Source organism: Chrysemys picta, chromosome 20 (assembly GCF_011386835.1).
Source record: "Chrysemys picta bellii isolate R12L10 chromosome 20, ASM1138683v2, whole genome shotgun sequence".
Classification (NCBI taxonomy): domain Eukaryota; kingdom Metazoa; phylum Chordata; order Testudines; family Emydidae; genus Chrysemys; species Chrysemys picta.
Window position 1 is genome coordinate 20,193,440 of NC_088810.1, and position 18,685 is coordinate 20,212,124.

An 18,685-nucleotide genomic window follows, 5' to 3' on the forward strand; every position below is an offset into this window, starting at 1 on the left:
TTTACAAGTGAAGAACTTATTCTTACAGGGGCAATGGCTGTTTTTGCTCCATAAGTCCCGGCTGCACTGTGTATGGAGGGGAGCTGGGGTGGGGTGGTCAGTGAGTGGCACCCAACACAACACTGGTCCCCAAAGATAATATGCATCTAGGCCCCATGTTGTGCATGCTGGACATCTCTAGCACTGTCATATGGCCCAACATGGCTCATTAACAAACTACAACTCCCATGAAACACCTGGTAAGGCCTACAGCTCCCATCATGCTTCGGGAGCAAGACTACAACTCCCATGATGCCCCAGTGTGAGGGAGCCGCTGGGTAGAACTACAATTCCCAGCATGCTTCGGTGGAAGAGACTACGACTCCTAGGGTCCTCCACAGGGCGAGAGCCAGCTGTTTAACGGCCTCTGCTCTCCTCCCCACTCGCCTCCACAGCCGGCGCGGCCGAAACCCGAGCGCGACGGACGCAGCCCGGAAGGCCGCCGGACCGGTTCCCCTTCTCTGTCTATCCAACCGCTGCTCGGAGCTTGTACGCATGCGCCTCACCACGACCCTGGGCACTGCGCATGTGTGAAATCACCCCGTCCGAATAATCGCGCAGACGCGGACTCCCGGTTTTTTTGAGGCGCATGCGCAGTATTCCCTGTCCCCTCCCAACGGTGGCAGTTCCAATCGAGGCCCCGCGCGCTGGGAGTCACCGCTCAACCGAGCTTGTGGTGAAGTGGGGGGCGGGTCCTATACGTGAGGTCCTGTATGCCTATTGGGTGCCGGGCGTTCGGCTCGAGCGGCGATTGGTGGACGCGGCGGCGGGCGGGGTAGGGTGTCACGCGGCGCGGTGAAGCGGCGTTGTTCGTAGTGTGTCTGTCTCCAGAAGGTTCCGGGCCTGGTCCTCTGCTCCGCGTCGCCGCCAGGATGATGGGCCAACGCCCCGTACTCGTGCTCAGTGAGTGTGAAGGGGGGGCCGCGCCGCGCCCCCGATTGTGTCTCCCCGACACCGGGGTCTCCCGCCCCTCCCCCACCCAGGGGCCTCCTGGAAACGTCCCCCTCCCCCCGCCCCCATTGGGGTCTCCCGTAACCCCCCCCCCCGCACCTTCTCCCTGGGCCCCTCCCGCCTGGGTCCTTCCTACCAGGTTCTCATCGCGCCCCGCAGCCCCCCCCCCCGGGTCTCCCATAACCCCCCTCCCCCTTCTCATGGCTCCCCCAGCCCCCCCATTTCCTCCTCGTGCCCCCCTTGGGCCCATCCCCACCATCCATCATCTTCCCTGAGTCATCCCCTCCATACAGCTCCCCCCTGCTCCTCCCCCCGATCCATACAGCTCCCCCTTGCTCCCCCCATCCATACAGCTCCCCCCTGCTCTCCCCCGATCCATACAGCTCCCCCCTGCCCCTCATTTCCTCCTCGTGCCCCCCTTGGGCCCATCCCCACCATCCATCATCTCCCCTGAGTCATCCCCTCCATACAGCTCCCCCCCTGCTCCCCCCCGATCCATACAGCTCCCCCCCTGCTCCCCCCCGATCCATACAGCTCCCCCTTGCTCCCCCCATCCATACAGCTCCCCCCCTGCTCTCCATTTCCTCCTCATGCCCCCCTTGGGCCCATCCCCACCATCCATCATCTTCCCTGAGTCATCCCCTCCATACAGCTCCCCCCCCCCCCCGATCCATACAGCTCCCCCCTGCTCCCCCCATTTCCTCCTCGTGCCCCCCTTGGGCCCATCCCCACCATCCATCATCTTTCCTGAGTCATCCCCTCCATACAGCTCCCCCCTGCTCCCCCCGATCCATACAGCTCCCCCCTACTCCTCCCCCCGATCCATACAGCTCCCCCCTGCTCTCCATTTCCTCCTCGTGCCCCCCTTGGGCCCATCCCCACCATCCATTATCTTCCCTGAGTCATCCCCTCCATACAGCTCCCCCCTGCTCCCCCTGATCCATACAGCTCCCCCTGCCCCCCCATCCATACAGCTCCCCCTGATCCATACAGCTCCCCCCTGCTCCCCCCGATCCATACAGCTCCCCCCTGCCCCCCCATCCATACAGCTCCCCCCTGCCCCCCCCCGATCCATACAGCTCCCCCTGCTCCCCCCCATCCATACAGCTCCCCCTTGATCCCCCCATTTCCTCCTCGTGCCCCCCTTGGGCCCATCCCCACCATCCATCATCTTCCCTGAGTCATCCCCATCCATACAGCTCCCCCCTGCTCCCCCCCCGATCCATACAGCTCCCCCTGCTCCCCCCCATCCATACAGCTCCCCCTTGCTCCCCCCATTTCCTCCTCGTGCCCCCCTTGGGCCCATCCCCACCATCCATCATCTTCCCTGAGTCATCCCCTCCATACAGCTCCCCCCTGCTCTCCCCTGATCCATACAGCTCCCCCCTGCTCCCCCCCCGATCCATACAGCTCCCCCCTGCTCCCCCCCCGATCCATACAGCTCCCCCCTGCTCCCCCCCCGATCCATACAGCTCCCCCCTGCTCCTCCCCCCGATCCATACAGCTCCCCCAGCCCCCCATTTCCTCCTCGTGCCCCCCTTGGGCCCATCCCCACCATCCATTATCTTCCCTGAGTCATCCCCATCCATACAGCTCCCCCCTGCTCCCCCCCCCCGATCCATACAGCTCCCCCTGCTCCCCCCCATCCATACAGCTCCCCCCTGCTCCCCCCATTTCCTCCTCGTGCCCCCCTTGGGCCCATCCCCACCTCATCATCTTCCCTGAGTCATCCCCTCCATACAGCTCCCCCCTGCTCCCCCCCCGATCCATACAGCTCCCCCTGCTCCCCCCCATCCATACAGCTCCCCCCTGCTCCCCCCATTTCCTCCTCGTGCCCCCCTTGGGCCCATCCCCACCCTATCATCTTCCCTGAGTCATCCCCTCCATACAGCTCCCCCCTGCTCCCCCCCCCCGATCCATACAGCTCCCCCCTACCCCCCATTTCCTCCTCGTGCCCCCCTTGGGCCCATCCCCACCATCCATTATCTTCCCTGAGTCATCCCCTCCATACAGCTCCCCCCTGCTCTCCCCTGATCCATACAGCTCCCCCCTACTCATCCCCCATCCATACAGCTCCCCCTGCTCCCCCCATTTCCTCCTCGTGCCCCCCTTGGGCCCATCCCCACCCCATCATCTTCCCTGAGTCATCCCCTCCATACAGCTCCCCCCTGCTCCCCCCCCCCGATCCATACAGCTCCCCCTGCTCCCCCCCATCCATACAGCTCCCCCCTGCTCCCCCCATTTCCTCCTCGTGCCCCCCTTGGGCCCATCCCCACTATCCATCATCTTCCCTGAGTCATCCCCTTCATACAGCTCTCCCCTGCTCCCCCCCATCCATACAGCTCCCCCCAGCTCCCCATTTCCTCCTCGTGCCCCCCTTGGGCCCATCCCCACCATCCATCATCTTCCCTGAGTCATCCCCTCCATACAGCTACCCCCTGCTCTCCCCTGATCCATACAGCTCCCCCCTACTCATCCCCCATCCATACAGCCCCCCCTGCCCCCCATTTCCTCCTCATGCCCTCCTTGGGCCCATCCCCACCATCCATCATCTTCCCTGAGTCATCCCCTCCATACAGCTCCCCCCTGCTCCCCCTGATCCATACAGCTCCCCCCTGCTCCCCCGATCCATACAGCTCCCCCTTGCTCCCCATTTCCTTCTCGTGCCCCTCTTGGGCCCATCCCCACCATCCATCATCTTTCCTGAGTCATCTCCTCCATACAGCGCCCCCCTGCTCCCCCCGATCCATACAGCTCCCCCCTGCCTTCCCCCATCACCTCGCATGTCATTCTCTGTCACCTGGGCCACTCGGGTTTCCTCTGGTCTTCCCTCATATTGTTTGCCTCGCCCCCCCCATCCCCAACACACACACATTGAGCCCCTTCCCCTTCCCTACCAAGTACCACTCTCATTGGGGTCACTGCCTCTTATTGGGGTTTCTTCCCATTTGGGTCTCCATTGTTCCTCCTGTATGTTGGGTAACCTCCCACATTTATCTTCCAACCTTTGGGTTATCCCCTACATATTCCCCACCCATTTAGGTTCCCCCTTCTTGTTTTACAGCCTCTCTCTTCTCATGTGTGTCCCACCAGATTGGTGGTGCTCTCCCATTTTGGTCTGTCCTGTATTAGGTACCTCCTATATTCCCCTCCCACCTTGGGGTCTCCCTAACCCTTTGTAGTCCTTTACATTGGCATTTCTTCCTATTTGGGTTCCCTTCTCACATTAATAAATCCCCCCGCACTTTGGGGGTCTTCTTTTGTAGCCCTCCTGTATTGAGTTTATTTCTGTTTTTGGAGTCCCTCCCAATATTGGGGGCGGGAGTTTTCACTCCTCCCTTCCGGTTATTTCACTCCAGTTTTGTTTTCTCCCCTTCCCCACAAAAGGATATCTTGCTTATCCAAGCTGGGCTTGCAATAAAGAAATGACATCACATTTAATATGGGTGGGGTTTCTTTGGGGCAGACCCTTGTGACAGGAGATCACCTAATATGGGTGTTAGTCTAAGTTATGGGTATAATCAATACACACTGTTTTATGTATGGCAGGTTATGGGTCATTGAGGTGCAATATGGAAATTTAACATTTATAATGTTATTCTACCTATTATGATGCTGGAGAAAAAATCCTTAAAACAATAATTTTTTTAGAGTACCATAAAGTTACTATGTAGCAATTTTATAGTATATTCTCAGGAATATTGACTTGCTTGAATCTTCAGTACTATTGGCCCTCTTTTGGTGACAAGTCAAGACATCTTGTATAGTGCCTTATTTGGTAACATAGTTTCTACTCATGAGACTTAAATAATGGAGACCACCTTAGAAATCTTTAATGTTGCTATTTTTTAATATCCTTCTTTGAAATTAAGAAGGGAAGTTGGCATAATTTTATTCTGGTGGCTGTACCTCTTAGGTACTCTCTTATTTAAATGCATGGCTCCATAATTCACGTGCACATGAGTAAGATTGCATCATTGATATGTTGTCGGTATTGCCTCCTCAACATTGGATTTCCCATTGAGAGCTCACAAGATCAGTTATATTCATGCTGTTGCTATTTTTTGTTTTCTGCATGCCGTAGGTCAGAATACAAAACGTGAGTCTGGAAGGAAGGTTCAGATTGGAAACATCAGTGCAGCTAAGGTACTGTTTTATGCTACCAAGTACGTTTGCAAACTAGAAATCCAAAGCATAATGAACTTAGAACATTTTTAGCAGGTCCTTTGGCTTCCCTATAGTCCACTTGTTGATATTTCTTTACAAATCTGAAATGAAGATATACCTAGCTCACAGAGCTGGAAAGGACCTTGAAAGGTCATCGAGTCCAGCCCCCTGCCTTCACTAGCAGGGCCAAGTACTGATTTTTGCCCCAGATCCCTAAGTGGCTCCCTCAAGGATTGAACTCACAACCCTGGGTTTAGCAGGCCAATGTTCAAACCACTGAGCTGCTAAAATAACAGGTGCAATTGAATAGAACAACTTTTTATGCTAGTGATGACAGTAAAAAAAAAAAAAGGGTAGAAGAAAAATTAAACTTTAATCCAGAATTCTGCATAAATCTGAACCTTGACCCCTTGTTTAGCAAGTAGTTTGGGGTGATGTCTGAGCAGATGATTACTTTAAAATATTGTGCCTGGTCTCTGAATAGAGGCAGCTGTTGTTTTAACCTTTAAGCGGTATTGTCATGCCTAATTAAATCTTAGTCTTGCTGCATCCAAGGAACTGTAAAATCATTGGGTCACTTATCTTAATTACAAGGTCTGCATTTTCTGTGTAGTTTGGAGGGATTATTCAAGCCCATTTAGAATTTTGAAGCACTGAATGTGGTGGTAATGAAACCCTGACTGCTGGACCCAAGGGATTAAAGGGAGACAGTTTAGGGTCAGAATGGGCAGCCTCATATTTTAGAGTGCAGGGCAAAAATTGAAACGTTAGACAAAGTCTGAATCAGTTCAGTTCTTCAGTGTTATTTACATGCAGTTCAAAAGTAGAAACCACACACCCAATCCTTATAGCAACGTGCACAGTGTGCCTAGGAATTCATAACCTCATGTGTGACATCTAGGTAATAATATATGGCTATTTATGTCCTATCTATTTCTTTGTAAAGAGTTTTGAACTGGTAACTGGTATATAAAAGGCGCTCTGTACCATCAAACTCTAGTATATTGGTATGTAGCTACCTCAGTACTGACTAATTGCATGTATGTATTGAAACATTTCATGGGGCGATACACAAAGAAGCAACCTTCATAGCCAAGGGTCCACCTAGTTCATTATCTTACCCCTGACTCTGGCTAATTCTGGATGTTTTGGGGGAAGGTGTTTACTTTTCACAAGGGACCGTTATCTATCAGCATATCTATGGGTAGTGCCTTCTTACCCTCAGGATTGCTTACATTTTTTCAGCAATTAATATCACAATATTAAATCATGCATGAGCAGGACAACAGTTTTGTCCAGCTCGCTAGCTGGCTTTAAACGAAAGTGTGTGCCATTTCTATATATGCTTTCCTTACTACGTATACGTCAAATGTTGCCTAGCTCGTACTATTATAGTTATATTAGAAATCGGAGTTTCAGACCTTTCCTGTTCATGTTTAACTCTTGATGCTGTCAGTTAGAATATATTGTCACTGAGTTTTAACACACAAAGTTCATGCTTAGTGGCAAAGAGGTCTGGTAGTAAGAGGTTAATGAACTGAGGCAGTACATACTAGGAGTGAATTTTTCTCTCACCCACACTCTAAATATTAAACATAGATCACTTTTTGGTATAAAAACTGTAACATTCAGCTTAGTAGCTTATCACTTGATATTTTCTCTTCCCCTCCTCATGAGCTTTGCTTTAAAAAAAAAAAAGGCAGAACATACATTAGTTATGAACAACTCCTGCATCATCTCGTTTTTCTTTCATTTTAGACCATTGCTGACGTTATCCGAACATGTTTGGGACCAAGAGCTATGATGAAGGTAAGAGCTTTTGTTGTAGTCCTTGCACTAGACTCTGCCTAGAAATGCTGTGTGTCTTAAAGAGCCATCTAAATGCTGTTTCTCTTCTCTCATGTAGATGCTCCTGGATCCAATGGGCGGAATTGTGATGACCAATGATGGTAATGCTATTCTTAGAGAAGTGAGTCTTCAGTTTTGATACCTTTTCTTAAGCAGATACTCAGGGATTTCCACATTGCGTTGCCCACGTACATTTGCAGTGATTTGGACAACTCTAGAAAATAATCATATCTAGCCCTTATGTAGTATGTATCCTCCCAACCCAGACAGAGGATGGACAGTGAACTTGTTGAGTTCCTGTTGCTACTAATTTTCTCTTAACAGAACCACTTGTAGCTTCATTCTTGGCACATAAATGTGTTTCAGGGTATATGCATACGTAACTTGCACAGATTTGCCTCTGGAGTTTGTTACCTTGCAGCTGATAAATATTTCGTTGTCTTAAATTAAAAACACAATAAATGTTGTCAATTTGAAATTCAGATCCCATTACATCGTTTCTCTTTTACTGTGGTTGGCCGAGAGGGTAAGTTTCAATAGAGCTAACGAATGAGAAATATTTATACAAAAATATGTTGGTGGCAAAAAACAAACCCCAAACCAAGCCCACAACTCGGTAAAATCCTTATACAGTAGATTCTGCTTAACAACTGTCCTGTAATAAAAAAAGTTTTACCTAAAACCAATATTGTCCAATTGACGACAGTGTTAATTGGTCTAGGCTTGGCATTTATTGGTAACTTTTTTTGCCAGGAGGGCCCCTGGCACCCCCACTCCATGTGGAAAGCCTAGCTGCTGGCAGATTTGCAGGACTGCAGCCAGGGATAGAAGTGCTTGGATGTGCACAACCTGGGCTGTGGGCAGGTCAGCAGTGGAGAGGGGGCCTGCTGCCCAGAAGTCGGAGCTTTCCAAGGGGAGTGAGAGCACTGGGGCCCTGTGGGGCTGAATGGTACCTCTCCCTGCTCTCTCCAGGCTGCATCAAGCTCTGACATCAGGTACTGTGCAGCCCCAGTGCTTCCTTCCCCAGCTGCAGCCCTAGAAAGCAGGTTTGCAGGGCTGCAGCCCTGGAAGGAAGCGCAGGGATGTGCCAAACACTGTCTACAGGCAGGTTTGTGGTGCTACTGCCAATGAAGGCATGTCCCAGTGCTCAGTCTTCTTAGCGACTGCTGGTTAGTAGCAACCTCTCAGTGGACGGCTAAAAGTTGCCAAGTGAAATCTCTGTGGCTGTACAAAGACCTTCCCTCCCAGAAGCCCATGGAATTAGAAGCTTGAAGTGGGATTATTGCAAATGGAGCTTTGTACAAGAAGAGCTGGACTCTGAGATCAGTTTTGCCCAGTGAATTTGACAGAAATTGAGGATAAGAAGGTTCATATTTAATTCACTTCCTTTCTCTGGTCTGAGGAAGAGTCTTATGTGACAGAGGAGTTACGAGAATTTAACCTCAAAATTACCAATTGTAAGTGCACATATGCCCCCAAGAGTAGAATTTGCCTCATTGTCTGAATTTTGTCTTTGTGTCATTGTGACACTAATTTATGTAGTGCCAATAGTGGTAGGTGTTTTACTGACATGTTAGAGGCAAGGTCCCTGGCCTGGAACACTTACAATTTGTATAATTCCTATTAAATACTGATAACTGACAGTTTTACGGATGACACCTCTGTTCTAATTGAAAAGGAAAATGTGTATTGTAGGGTAATTCAACTTACACAATTCTATTGGTCTATTTGCTTGGGATGAGTAAAATATCACTAGTTGATTTTCATTATCCTTGCTTAACACAAATTTATTTTGCACTTGGGGTAATACATTTTCATAATGGTTTTGCAAGGCTGGTGTAACTTCCACATTAATTTATTGTTATAATTGTTTGTTGCATGCATCATTGGCTACTGGCTTTCACCAACTGAGGCCTTCAGAAAGAGAGAGAGACACCAACCATTGCTGTCTTTCCACACAAATATTTTTTAAATCTCAAGAATATTCCTAGTGCCTAAAAATCTGCTGGAGATGTGACATAAATAACATTTTATCTTCTGCCTTAGTATTGGGAAGAAAATTCTTTGCCAAGATGGGGTGAAACCCCTTTCCGCGCTCGCAACTCACTTGAAATTTTCCATTCCCGCTAAATGTGAACAAGTACCTTGCATTCTAGACCAAGTGTTCCATTTTGTTTTCTTCCCTGCAGATTCAGGTCCAGCACCCAGCTGCAAAATCCATGATCGAGATCAGCCGTACTCAGGATGAAGAGGTTGGAGATGGGACCACATCTGTAATTATCCTCGGTGAGGATATGCTTTGAACCAAGGAGGGATTGCAGCTAAAGTTTGTTGTGTTTTGATTAATACATCTATGGCAAAGCGATATTCATTTTAACATTCACATTGATGCTCTTCTATTTGTGTGATATTGACAAATGCTGACTCAGATTAATTATGAGCCACTTTGTCTAAGCCTGGCTTCTGTCTTTGGCAAGCAAAGTGGAAACTTTGGACAACTTGCCCTGTGGATTGATGGATGGCTAAGGGCTAAGCATTTTGCTTTTGTGTACCGATTTTCTGTGACTTGGCCCTGGGGAGTTACTATCTAAGGGGCACCTCCTTCTCTCTCCTCCCCCCCAATATGCCTCCAAGCATTGCAGTCACTTGACATTTTCTTTCCTCTTGCACGCTGAGTTTGTGAGAGTCTCCTGCTAAGGAACCCACGCCTCACATTTGCTGATGGGGATGCAGGGAGAATGCTCAGAGCATCCCTTAACAGTTTTATGCTAGGGAAAGCGTAAATATGATGGGTTTTTGTCACCAAAATGAGCTAGGCCATTTACGTACAAGTAAAGGTATGTCTGCACGGCGGGGGGGGCGACATGGCAGTGAGTCTGAGCCCAGGTCAACTGAGTCATAGAACATCAGAGTTGGAAGGGACCTCTGGAGGTGATCTAGTCCAACCCCCTGCTCAAAGCAGGACCAATCCCCGAATGGCCCCCTCAAGCATTGAACTCGCAACCCTGGGTTTAGCAAGCCAATGCTCAAAACACTGAGCTATCCCTCCCCCGGGCTCGCGCTGCAGGGCTTACACTGAAGCCCTGGGCTCTGAGACCCTCCCCTCCCACCAGGTTTCAGAGGCCGGGCTCCGGCCTGAGCCTAGATGTCTACACCGCTATTTTTCATCCCACAGCGCAAGCCCCACAAGCCTGAGTCAGTTGACCTGGGCTCTGAGACTCGTTGCCATTGGTCTTCTTTAGCTGAAGACAATTCCCTGCCCTCAAGAGTTTATATTCTAGTTTAAGCAAATGATCATGATTAAATATAGAAGAGATGTGTTGGTGATTACAAGGCTCCTAGAATAGGTAGCAGATGCTTTAGGTGTCCCTTATTTGATGTGCCATCAGTTCCCACTAACTTGTCTTTGTTTTTTGTTTAGCTGGAGAGATGTTGGCTGTTGCCGAGCACTTCCTAGAACAGCAGATGCATCCAACTGTGATCATTGGTGCATATCGTAAAGCTCTGGATGACATGATCAGCAGTCTGAACAAAATCAGGTGAGCAATGCTGTTTGGGTTTGGAGTTATTTCTCTCTGCAATTCTGGGTAAAGATGACACTCTGGTGATTCAGCCCAGCAAAGTGTAACTCAGAGGGAGGTCCAGAAACCAGTTTGTATAGCCACACAAGTTAGCAAGTGTCAACGGTGATAAAGTAAACCTAGTTCTCATGGGTCTATTTGGAAGGGAGGATGTTATAGATGTGTATTTCTGTGTTTCACTCTGTTAATTCTCATAGTACATTGAATAGATATTTGAATGGCGGTACCTCCGGGCTATTGTCTCTGAGCAGACCCACAGTAATTTTGATTAATTGCTAAGCATGTCTGATCTTTAACCATCTTTCAGTGTGGGGAAGATCACTCCCTATAGGGAATAGTCTTGCAATTTCAGAGAGCTGGACTGGGTTATTTACTAAATCTTTTCCTTCTGTACTGTGAGTAATATCCCGTGTGCTGTTTGTTCTTTGCTCTAGCACTCCAGTTGACGTGAACAACAAAGAGATGATGCTGAATATAATAAAGAGTGCTATAAACACCAAGGCAATAAGCCACTGGTCTGACTTGGCCTGCGGCATTGCTCTTGATGCTGTCAAGACTGTGGAGTTTGAGGAAAATGGCAGAAAGGAAATTGACATCAAGAATTATGCAAAAGTAGAAAAGGTAAGTATGCTTTGGACCCTCGCTCGTTTCTGTATCTCTCTCGCTAATGGCAGAGCAATTTTCTGAAGCTACAATGTATGCTCTGTGTGTACAGCATCTACCTTAATGGGGTCCCTTCCATTACTGGGGCTACTACACACTATAATAATATAAATACTAAATAATATTAATGTAGGACCTTGTGGGAAAGGTTTTGTATTCTGCTGCTGCTAAGTCAACAGGAACTCAGTCCTTATATATTCTACTTTGTGCTATCTTCTTTGATGCTGTGGCACAATGAAGGGAATGGAGTTGGGGAAGGAATTAATGTCAAGGTTTTAGAAACCAGGTTTGCCAGATTGGAAAAAAAGTAATATTGATGGGAGAGGGGAATATCTGATTTTTCAGACTTCCAAGAAAGTATAACAAATAATGGAATGTAAGTAGTCCCTTCTGTGTCTTCTCAGGTACTAACAGTTTAGGCCAGTTTGCAATAATTCCCCTAGTATGGTCTACCATGACCGGAACAAGTCATAAGTAGTTAAGACAGAGTGCACATTCTGTTTTCAATACTGAAACTAAGTACAGTTTTAAGCCCATTCATTTGATTTCCAAAGCACAGACACACATTTTCATGGGATAGACTTCTGAGAGCTTTCCATTCTGCTCATGCGCTTATAGGCTTGTGCTCTTATAAAGTAATTCTTAAAAATAAAGACATTGGAGCCCGTATTCAGCCTTATAGAGAGGAGACTGATCCTCTAGTGGTTAGAGCATTGGGGTGCCTGTGTTCTCCTCCTGGCTGTGCCACTGAGTTGTGTGGCCTGGGGCAGGTCACATGACCACTTTGTGCCTCCGTTTACTGATCTGTATGATGGGGATAACTACTTCAGAGGAGACTAGTGATGCTAATGTGTTTGAAAGGTACTATTGGAAAAGGAGAAGTCTTATTTTGGAATTCAGTTTTCAAAAGTGGATGTCTAAAATTAGGCATCCAAGTGTGGAAACTTAGCCTGTTATACTGTATAGTGGAAAAGGACAACAATCAAAACTAGAAGCCACGCGTTGGTTCCAAGAATGCTGTGGGATTGCAAAAGGGGTAATAAGCCAGTGCGTCAAACATAAAGTGTGCAAAAGGAATGGTGAAGAAATAGGGCTAAAACTTAAGGACAAGTGGAGCGAGCATTACGCCAATATTTAGGATCCTGGGGGGGGGGGGGGGGGGGGATTTACGAAAGCACCTGGGGAGGTTCAGTGCCTAACTCCCATAGAGAATCAATGGGAGTCCGGTTCCCAATCTGTGTAGGTGCTTTTGTAAATTGTAGGAACCTATTAGGTGTCTGAATACCTTTGGGAATCTCTCCCCAGCCTTCTAAAGGGCCTTACGATTTGTTAGAGGCAACTAATTCCTCCTTAAGTATAAACTGGTTTGTTTGCTGTAGTTTTAAAAATAAATCCTTGCTAGAGATTAAAATCTGCCAAATTTGTATCGGTTTCCCAGTCATCTGGAGAGTTACTTGTCTTCTCATTTGCTTCGATAACTCTCACCTATGCCCTGCATGTGTCTGTCAGATTCCAGGTGGCATAATCGAAGACTCTTGTGTCTTGCGTGGAATCATGGTGAACAAAGACGTAACTCACCCAAGGATGCGTCGCTATATCAAGAATCCACGCATTGTGCTTCTGGACTGTTCGCTGGAGTACAAGAAAGGAGAGAGCCAGGTAAGGCAGTTCTTGTGTAAAGACGTCTGCAGGTCTTTGTATGATGCTAGTGAAAAGAGCCAACAATGCTATAATGGGTAAGGCGTTTTGAATGTTTTCTTCTGCTTCTTGAGGGTTTGTTGCAGCTCAAGACTTGCATAGCGCCAAGTATGAGTAAAATATAGGTAGAAACACTTCCCCATCCTAATTAACAGTGAAACACTCTGGTGCTAACACTAATGGAAAGACATTACACCAAGGCTTACTCATCGGCTCAACGGCTTTTCATTGGGTACTACTGATTCCTTTCACCTCTTCTCTGTTCAGTCTGTCTTTGCCCAGTTGAACGGACAAGAAAAATGGAGTATGATTGTTTTAGCTAAGGGACATGCATTGCATTTATGTTAAAACCCTGGAGAAAGAGACTAAGCCCCTTAAACCTCTTTCTATGCAGACTGATATTGAAATTACCCGTGAGGAAGACTTTGCACGCATCCTGCAAATGGAGGAAGAATACATTCAGCAAATCTGTGAGGACCTGATAAGGGTCAAACCGGATCTCATCATCACAGAGAAAGGAATCTCTGGTAATGTATATGATTGAGTGTAGTGATGGACAAATATAACCGTAGTTGTGTTTCAACATGATCCTTTAGTGTTAAGTGAGAGAGTGGTAACAAGTTCTGAATATTGCCTTTCAGAGAGCAAATATTAAAGCAGACTCTTAGATTTATGGAGTGTTAAAGAACCTCTCACTCTGTAGACAGCCAGGGTGGGTGGGTAAAAGATAAATCTCCAACTTGTTAATTTCTCTGGACGTGTAGCTTGTTTAGGGTAACTACCAACCTCCCCCCCGTACACATGCTTATTGGGAAGCTTGCGATTCCACTGGTTAGTCAGTCAGATGTTGCTATATTTATCCAGTAGGATGCGTAGTCTGTATGATTTATTTTAAGCTGATGGCTGACCCCTGTGATTCCAGTGGATGCTTAACTTTTCTCAGGGTTTGACCCATGGTTTGGTAATGTATTTAACACTATTGAGAACAAGAACCTAGCAGAATATAGAGGAGCTGGGTCTGGAATGTCTAATATAGTTTTATCCAAGCAGCACTGGAACATTTTTCTTTGCTGTTGGTTTAGGAGAAGTATTGAGCACTAGGTTCTTTTCTTTCCATAATCCTTGGTGCAGGTTTCCAGAGTGGTGATAAACCTTAAACCAAACCTGTGTATCATCAGCTGTAGAAACTCAGTCTTCGTGGTGACTCATCTGTGTAAAATAACTTCTGTGCAAACTTGGTTTCAGACTTGGCCCAGCACTACCTGATCAGAGCCAACATTACAGCTATCCGCAGGGTGAGGAAAACAGACAACAACAGAATCTCCAGGTGAACAGACCTTCATTGTTGAGAGCCACATTGCGCAGCCCTCACTCGCGTTGAATAGTATTTACATATATGCATAGCACTGTTGATTTCAACAGGACTCCCACTGTTACCCCCAGCTCTCACTTATTCGTGTATTGCACTTCCGCTTACAAACTAGTTTGGACATTTAGGTCTTTGTACCGCACCCAGCAGAGTGGGACCCTGATCATATAGGGCCTCTCCACTCTACTGCAATCCAAACCACAGCGAAGGATTTCTGTTTTGTTCCTTTGTGGCAGGGCCTGTGGAGCTCGCATTGTGAGCCGCACCGACGAGCTGCGTGACGAGGACGTGGGGACTGGAGCCAGGCTTTTTGAAGTTAAGAAAATAGGAGATGAGTATTTCACCTTCATCACAGATTGCAAAGACCCCAAGGCCTGCACTATCATGCTGCGTGGAGCCAGCAAGGAAATCCTAGCAGTAAGTTATGGCATGATAGACCTTCCCTTGATGCCAGGAGGCAGAGTTCCCTGGAAAGACGCTTACGAATTCATCATCATGGCATCTTTCTAATTGCTAGCAGCATTCCATTGCAATGCAGAGCCATCTTGTGTGACAAGATTTACTGCTAGCAGATCTCTCCAAATTGTGACATGGTTTGGAAAAATGGGAGAGCTGATGGTTTACAAGGAATTCCAGCCTTAAACACTGCATAGGAAAAGCAAAATCTATATTTCCCAGAGTAAACAATTGACCAGTGGACATCTGTGTGGCCTTTAATAGCACTTCACCTATGACCCCTTCTTCTGTGTAGGATGTTAAAACACTTTTCAAATATATCTTTTATGTTAAAATCGTTTCATAGAGTTTAAGGCCAGAAGGAACCATTTAGATCATCTAGTCTCACTTCCTGTATATCACAGGTCATTGAATTTCACCCTGTATTGAGCCCAAAAACTTAGACTAAAGCATTTCAGTGCTCAGAAGGCAAAAAAGATGTGTGGCATAAGGAGAGAACAAGTTGCCACCAATGCCCAAGGGCACTGCAATGGCAGCGAATTGCATAGGTGAAGTATGCCCAAGTGAACCCAACACTCCCCATGCTGCAGAGGAAGGAACCCTCCCACCCCCCAAGGTGCATTCATGCCAGTCTGATCGGAGTGAAAATTCCTTCCTGACCCCAAATCTGGCAGAGAAGTAAAATGAGGCCCATAATGGTCACCTGACTTATCTAAGACATACTGAACTAACTTAGTGGCTCCAGATTTGGGAGTAGAACACAGATCTGCTGGTGCCTAATCTCATGCTTAAACCTGCAAACCTTGCTGCCTCAGATGAGAACTTGAAGCAATATTGACTTTTCCTGTAAATAGGACCCATGTCATATTGGTGCCGATTTTAATATTAGCCTTATTCTATGGTCCTGACTGCTCTGTAGCCTCTGTCATGCTGCTGTTGTGCTTTAAATAAGCAAACCTGCAAATCTATCACATCTTTGCCTTTTTCTTTTTTCGCAGGAGGTGGAACGCAACCTCCAGGATGCCATGCAGGTGTGTCGTAATGTCCTAGTAGATCCTCAGCTGGTGCCAGGAGGGGGCGCTGCAGAGATGGCTGTTTCTCACGCGTTGACAGAAAGTCTAAAGTCATGACAGGAGTGGAGCAGTGGCCCTACCGTGCGGTCGCCCAGGCTCTGGAAGTCATTCCAAGGACACTGATTCAGAACTGTGGAGCCAGTACCATCCGCCTGCTGACCTCACTAAGAGTAAGGGGTATAGTCCATGGGATTCTAGCTGGCAGGAAAAACTTCTCCAAAGAGCTAGTTACTATCAGCCTCTCTTTGTCAGCTATAAAATATATTTTCATCTTGGAAATCCTAGCTAGTTGTGTGAGTAGAAATAGCATGACAGATCGTTTGGTAGTGGTAGCATGTCAGATCGTTGGAGACCTAGATTTAAGCTTTGTAACAGGTTTTTACAAAACCTAATACACGCAGACACCATCTCCAAGTTGTGTTCGTTAAATCAATGGAAGATGATTTTGCATTTCTCTGCAGTGTTTGTACCCAGATATTGCAGCGTTGGCTAGTGCATGAGAACCTGAAAGTTAAACTGACTAGTCTAAACTCAGTGAATAGGCCAAAATTAAGCAAATGACATAGAAGATTTAGAAATAAATGTTTAGTTTTATTTACACTTAGTCTCAGATCTTACTAACAAAGCGGGTGAGTTAATTTGTCTTTGGTTGATGACTCTAAATCTAGTTAGTGTTTAGTGCAGTTTCAGTGCGGTTCTCCATATAAATAAAACGGCTGTCCCTTTAAAACTTACACATGTTTAAAATCATAATGATTCCTTGCTATTTGCATAGAAGACTGACTGAATGAATGAATCGGTGTTTCAGATTTCCTTCAGAAAGATGGGTTGGTTTGAGACCTTATTACTAATTTATTACAGGCAAAACACACTCAGGAAGGCAGTCAGACTTGGGGAGTAAACGGCGAGACTGGAGCCTTAGTGGACATGAAGGACCTGGGGATCTGGGAGCCTTTAGCTGTCAAATTACAGACCTACAAGACAGCTGTGGAGGTAAGGAAGCAACTGATGAGTGATTGTGTGTCACTGACCTTCTGTGCTTGAGTGTCTAGAGCAGGAAATGGTGTGCGGGAAGGGAAGAAATTGCCACGGTGTCTCCATACCTACAAGGTCGGTAGATATTGTGGCCCGTGCTATCTATGGCTGGGTGTTGCCACAGTCTCAGAGAAATCCAGGTCAAAAAACATACCTCTGGGATCCCGTTGGTAGGACTGTGTGTACTGCACCATGGTTAACTGATTGGTTTGATCAAACGACCCTTTCCTCTCTTCCCCACAGATTAAGATTTGAACATTCAGTAGACTGGTGGTGTGTGGTAGATTAAACCAGTTACTCTCCCTTCCTGCACATCACCAGAAAATTTTAAACATTTTCCCTATCAGCTTTGTCTCCCAGCCAAGTTCCAGTGGGTCTAAATGCCTTCCACCTAGTTACACTAGGATTCAATATTTTCAGTACTTCCCACCACGTCGTGTTGCCGTTTGCTGTTAAAGCAGCTACCACGTTCCACCGCAGCGGTGGCCGCATTGCGGTAAGGTGTGAAGTCCTTTGGGACTCAACAGGATTGAAGTATGTGTGCTTGGGTTGACTGTTGTTCTTCTGTGATACAAATGTACAAACTACCAAGAGCTGAAAGCACAGGCTGCTGATCGGATTTAAAAGCAGGCATTGCAGTAATTCAGAGCAGCATTCAGTGGGGTCCCCCCAGGATTGAGCACAGGTTGTTTTACACCACTTCAAATTGGTTTAAGAATCAAATTCGTTAAATTGGTGGGAATACGGTGCGTGCAAGCCCTAAGCGAAAGCTGGCTACCTCAGCAAGGTGCAGCACGTCCTCTCCCTGACCCGGCCCTGGGATTTTTCTCCCCAGACTGCCGTCCTCCTTCTCCGTATCGATGACATCGTTTCGGGGCATAAGAAAAAGGGTGGTGATCAAAGCAGATCGACCGGAGCTCCAGATGCAGCCCAGGAGTAAGAGGAGATTGAGGAACCATGCGCCTTGAACTACAGTATGGAAACAGCCTAACAAAATTACCGCTGCATCTCCTCTGCCTGGGCTTGGGCCTGGACACAGTCTGAGTATTGAGTATTAATTTGTCTGAAGTCAGTGGGTGGGAGGGACGGTCCATGACTGTGGGGAACGGGCTGCTGTCACGTGTGTGTCTCTCCTGGTTGGAGATACTGACACTTAATTTAAGTATATACTGTGTAACTTCTGCTGTTTGCTTCAACAATAAAACGTGTCACTTCTGTTCGGTCCCTTGTGTCTATATCTAACGTGACTCGCTAGCCTGGAGCTGCGAGGTGGGGTGTTCGGTTAGCCATTTCCAGAGTGGGGACAACTGGTCTCCGGCAGGCCTCTTTCAGAAATCCAGCGTCTCGTCCCTTAGCATGAAATCCTTCCTAATGCGCTGGTCCACTGGAATATCCCACTGTGCTGTTTCTTAAGACTTTCCGTTACTAGCAACCATGATTGCAGCCATGCCAGTGCTGTCCTAATAAAGGGATAAATCCCCTATGGGGAGTGGAGGAAAAGCAAAACTTGGACGGGCTTTGGGGGATCCCTGAGGTTTGGGGGCTTTAATGCCTATTGTGTCCCCCTCGACCACCCCAAAAGGGGTCTGAAAGAGGGACTAATATATATGGTCTTTACGAGCAGCACCGAGGGCATCATGTCTATTTCAAAACCACCAGTGACCATGGCTGCTGTGCTGGCAATTCAGAGCTGGCCAGGCAGACTGAAATCTGTGCTCTCCAGGGCTGAGGTTCATCAGGGGAGGGCAGGAAACTTGAGTTGCTCCTGCCATTCTCAGTTGGTTCCATCTCCCAGACTGTCAGTT

At 47.5% G+C, this 18,685-nt stretch overlaps 1 protein-coding gene across 1 annotated transcript; it reads left to right on the forward strand.

Moving 5' to 3' along the window:
* The first annotated feature begins 664 nt into the window (after positions 1-664).
* Positions 665-18,097, forward strand: CCT3 (chaperonin containing TCP1 subunit 3). Its single transcript, XM_005280710.5, is given in 15 exon segments — positions 665-942; positions 5,075-5,136; positions 6,916-6,966; positions 7,064-7,126; positions 9,195-9,291; positions 10,427-10,544; positions 11,021-11,207; positions 12,759-12,908; positions 13,342-13,474; positions 14,193-14,274; positions 14,553-14,733; positions 15,771-15,882; positions 15,885-16,015; positions 16,707-16,838; positions 17,716-18,097. Coding segments are annotated over 15 exon segments (1,635 nt in total). The 5' UTR covers positions 665-911; the 3' UTR covers positions 17,821-18,097.
* Positions 18,098-18,685: the final 588 nt, after the last annotated feature.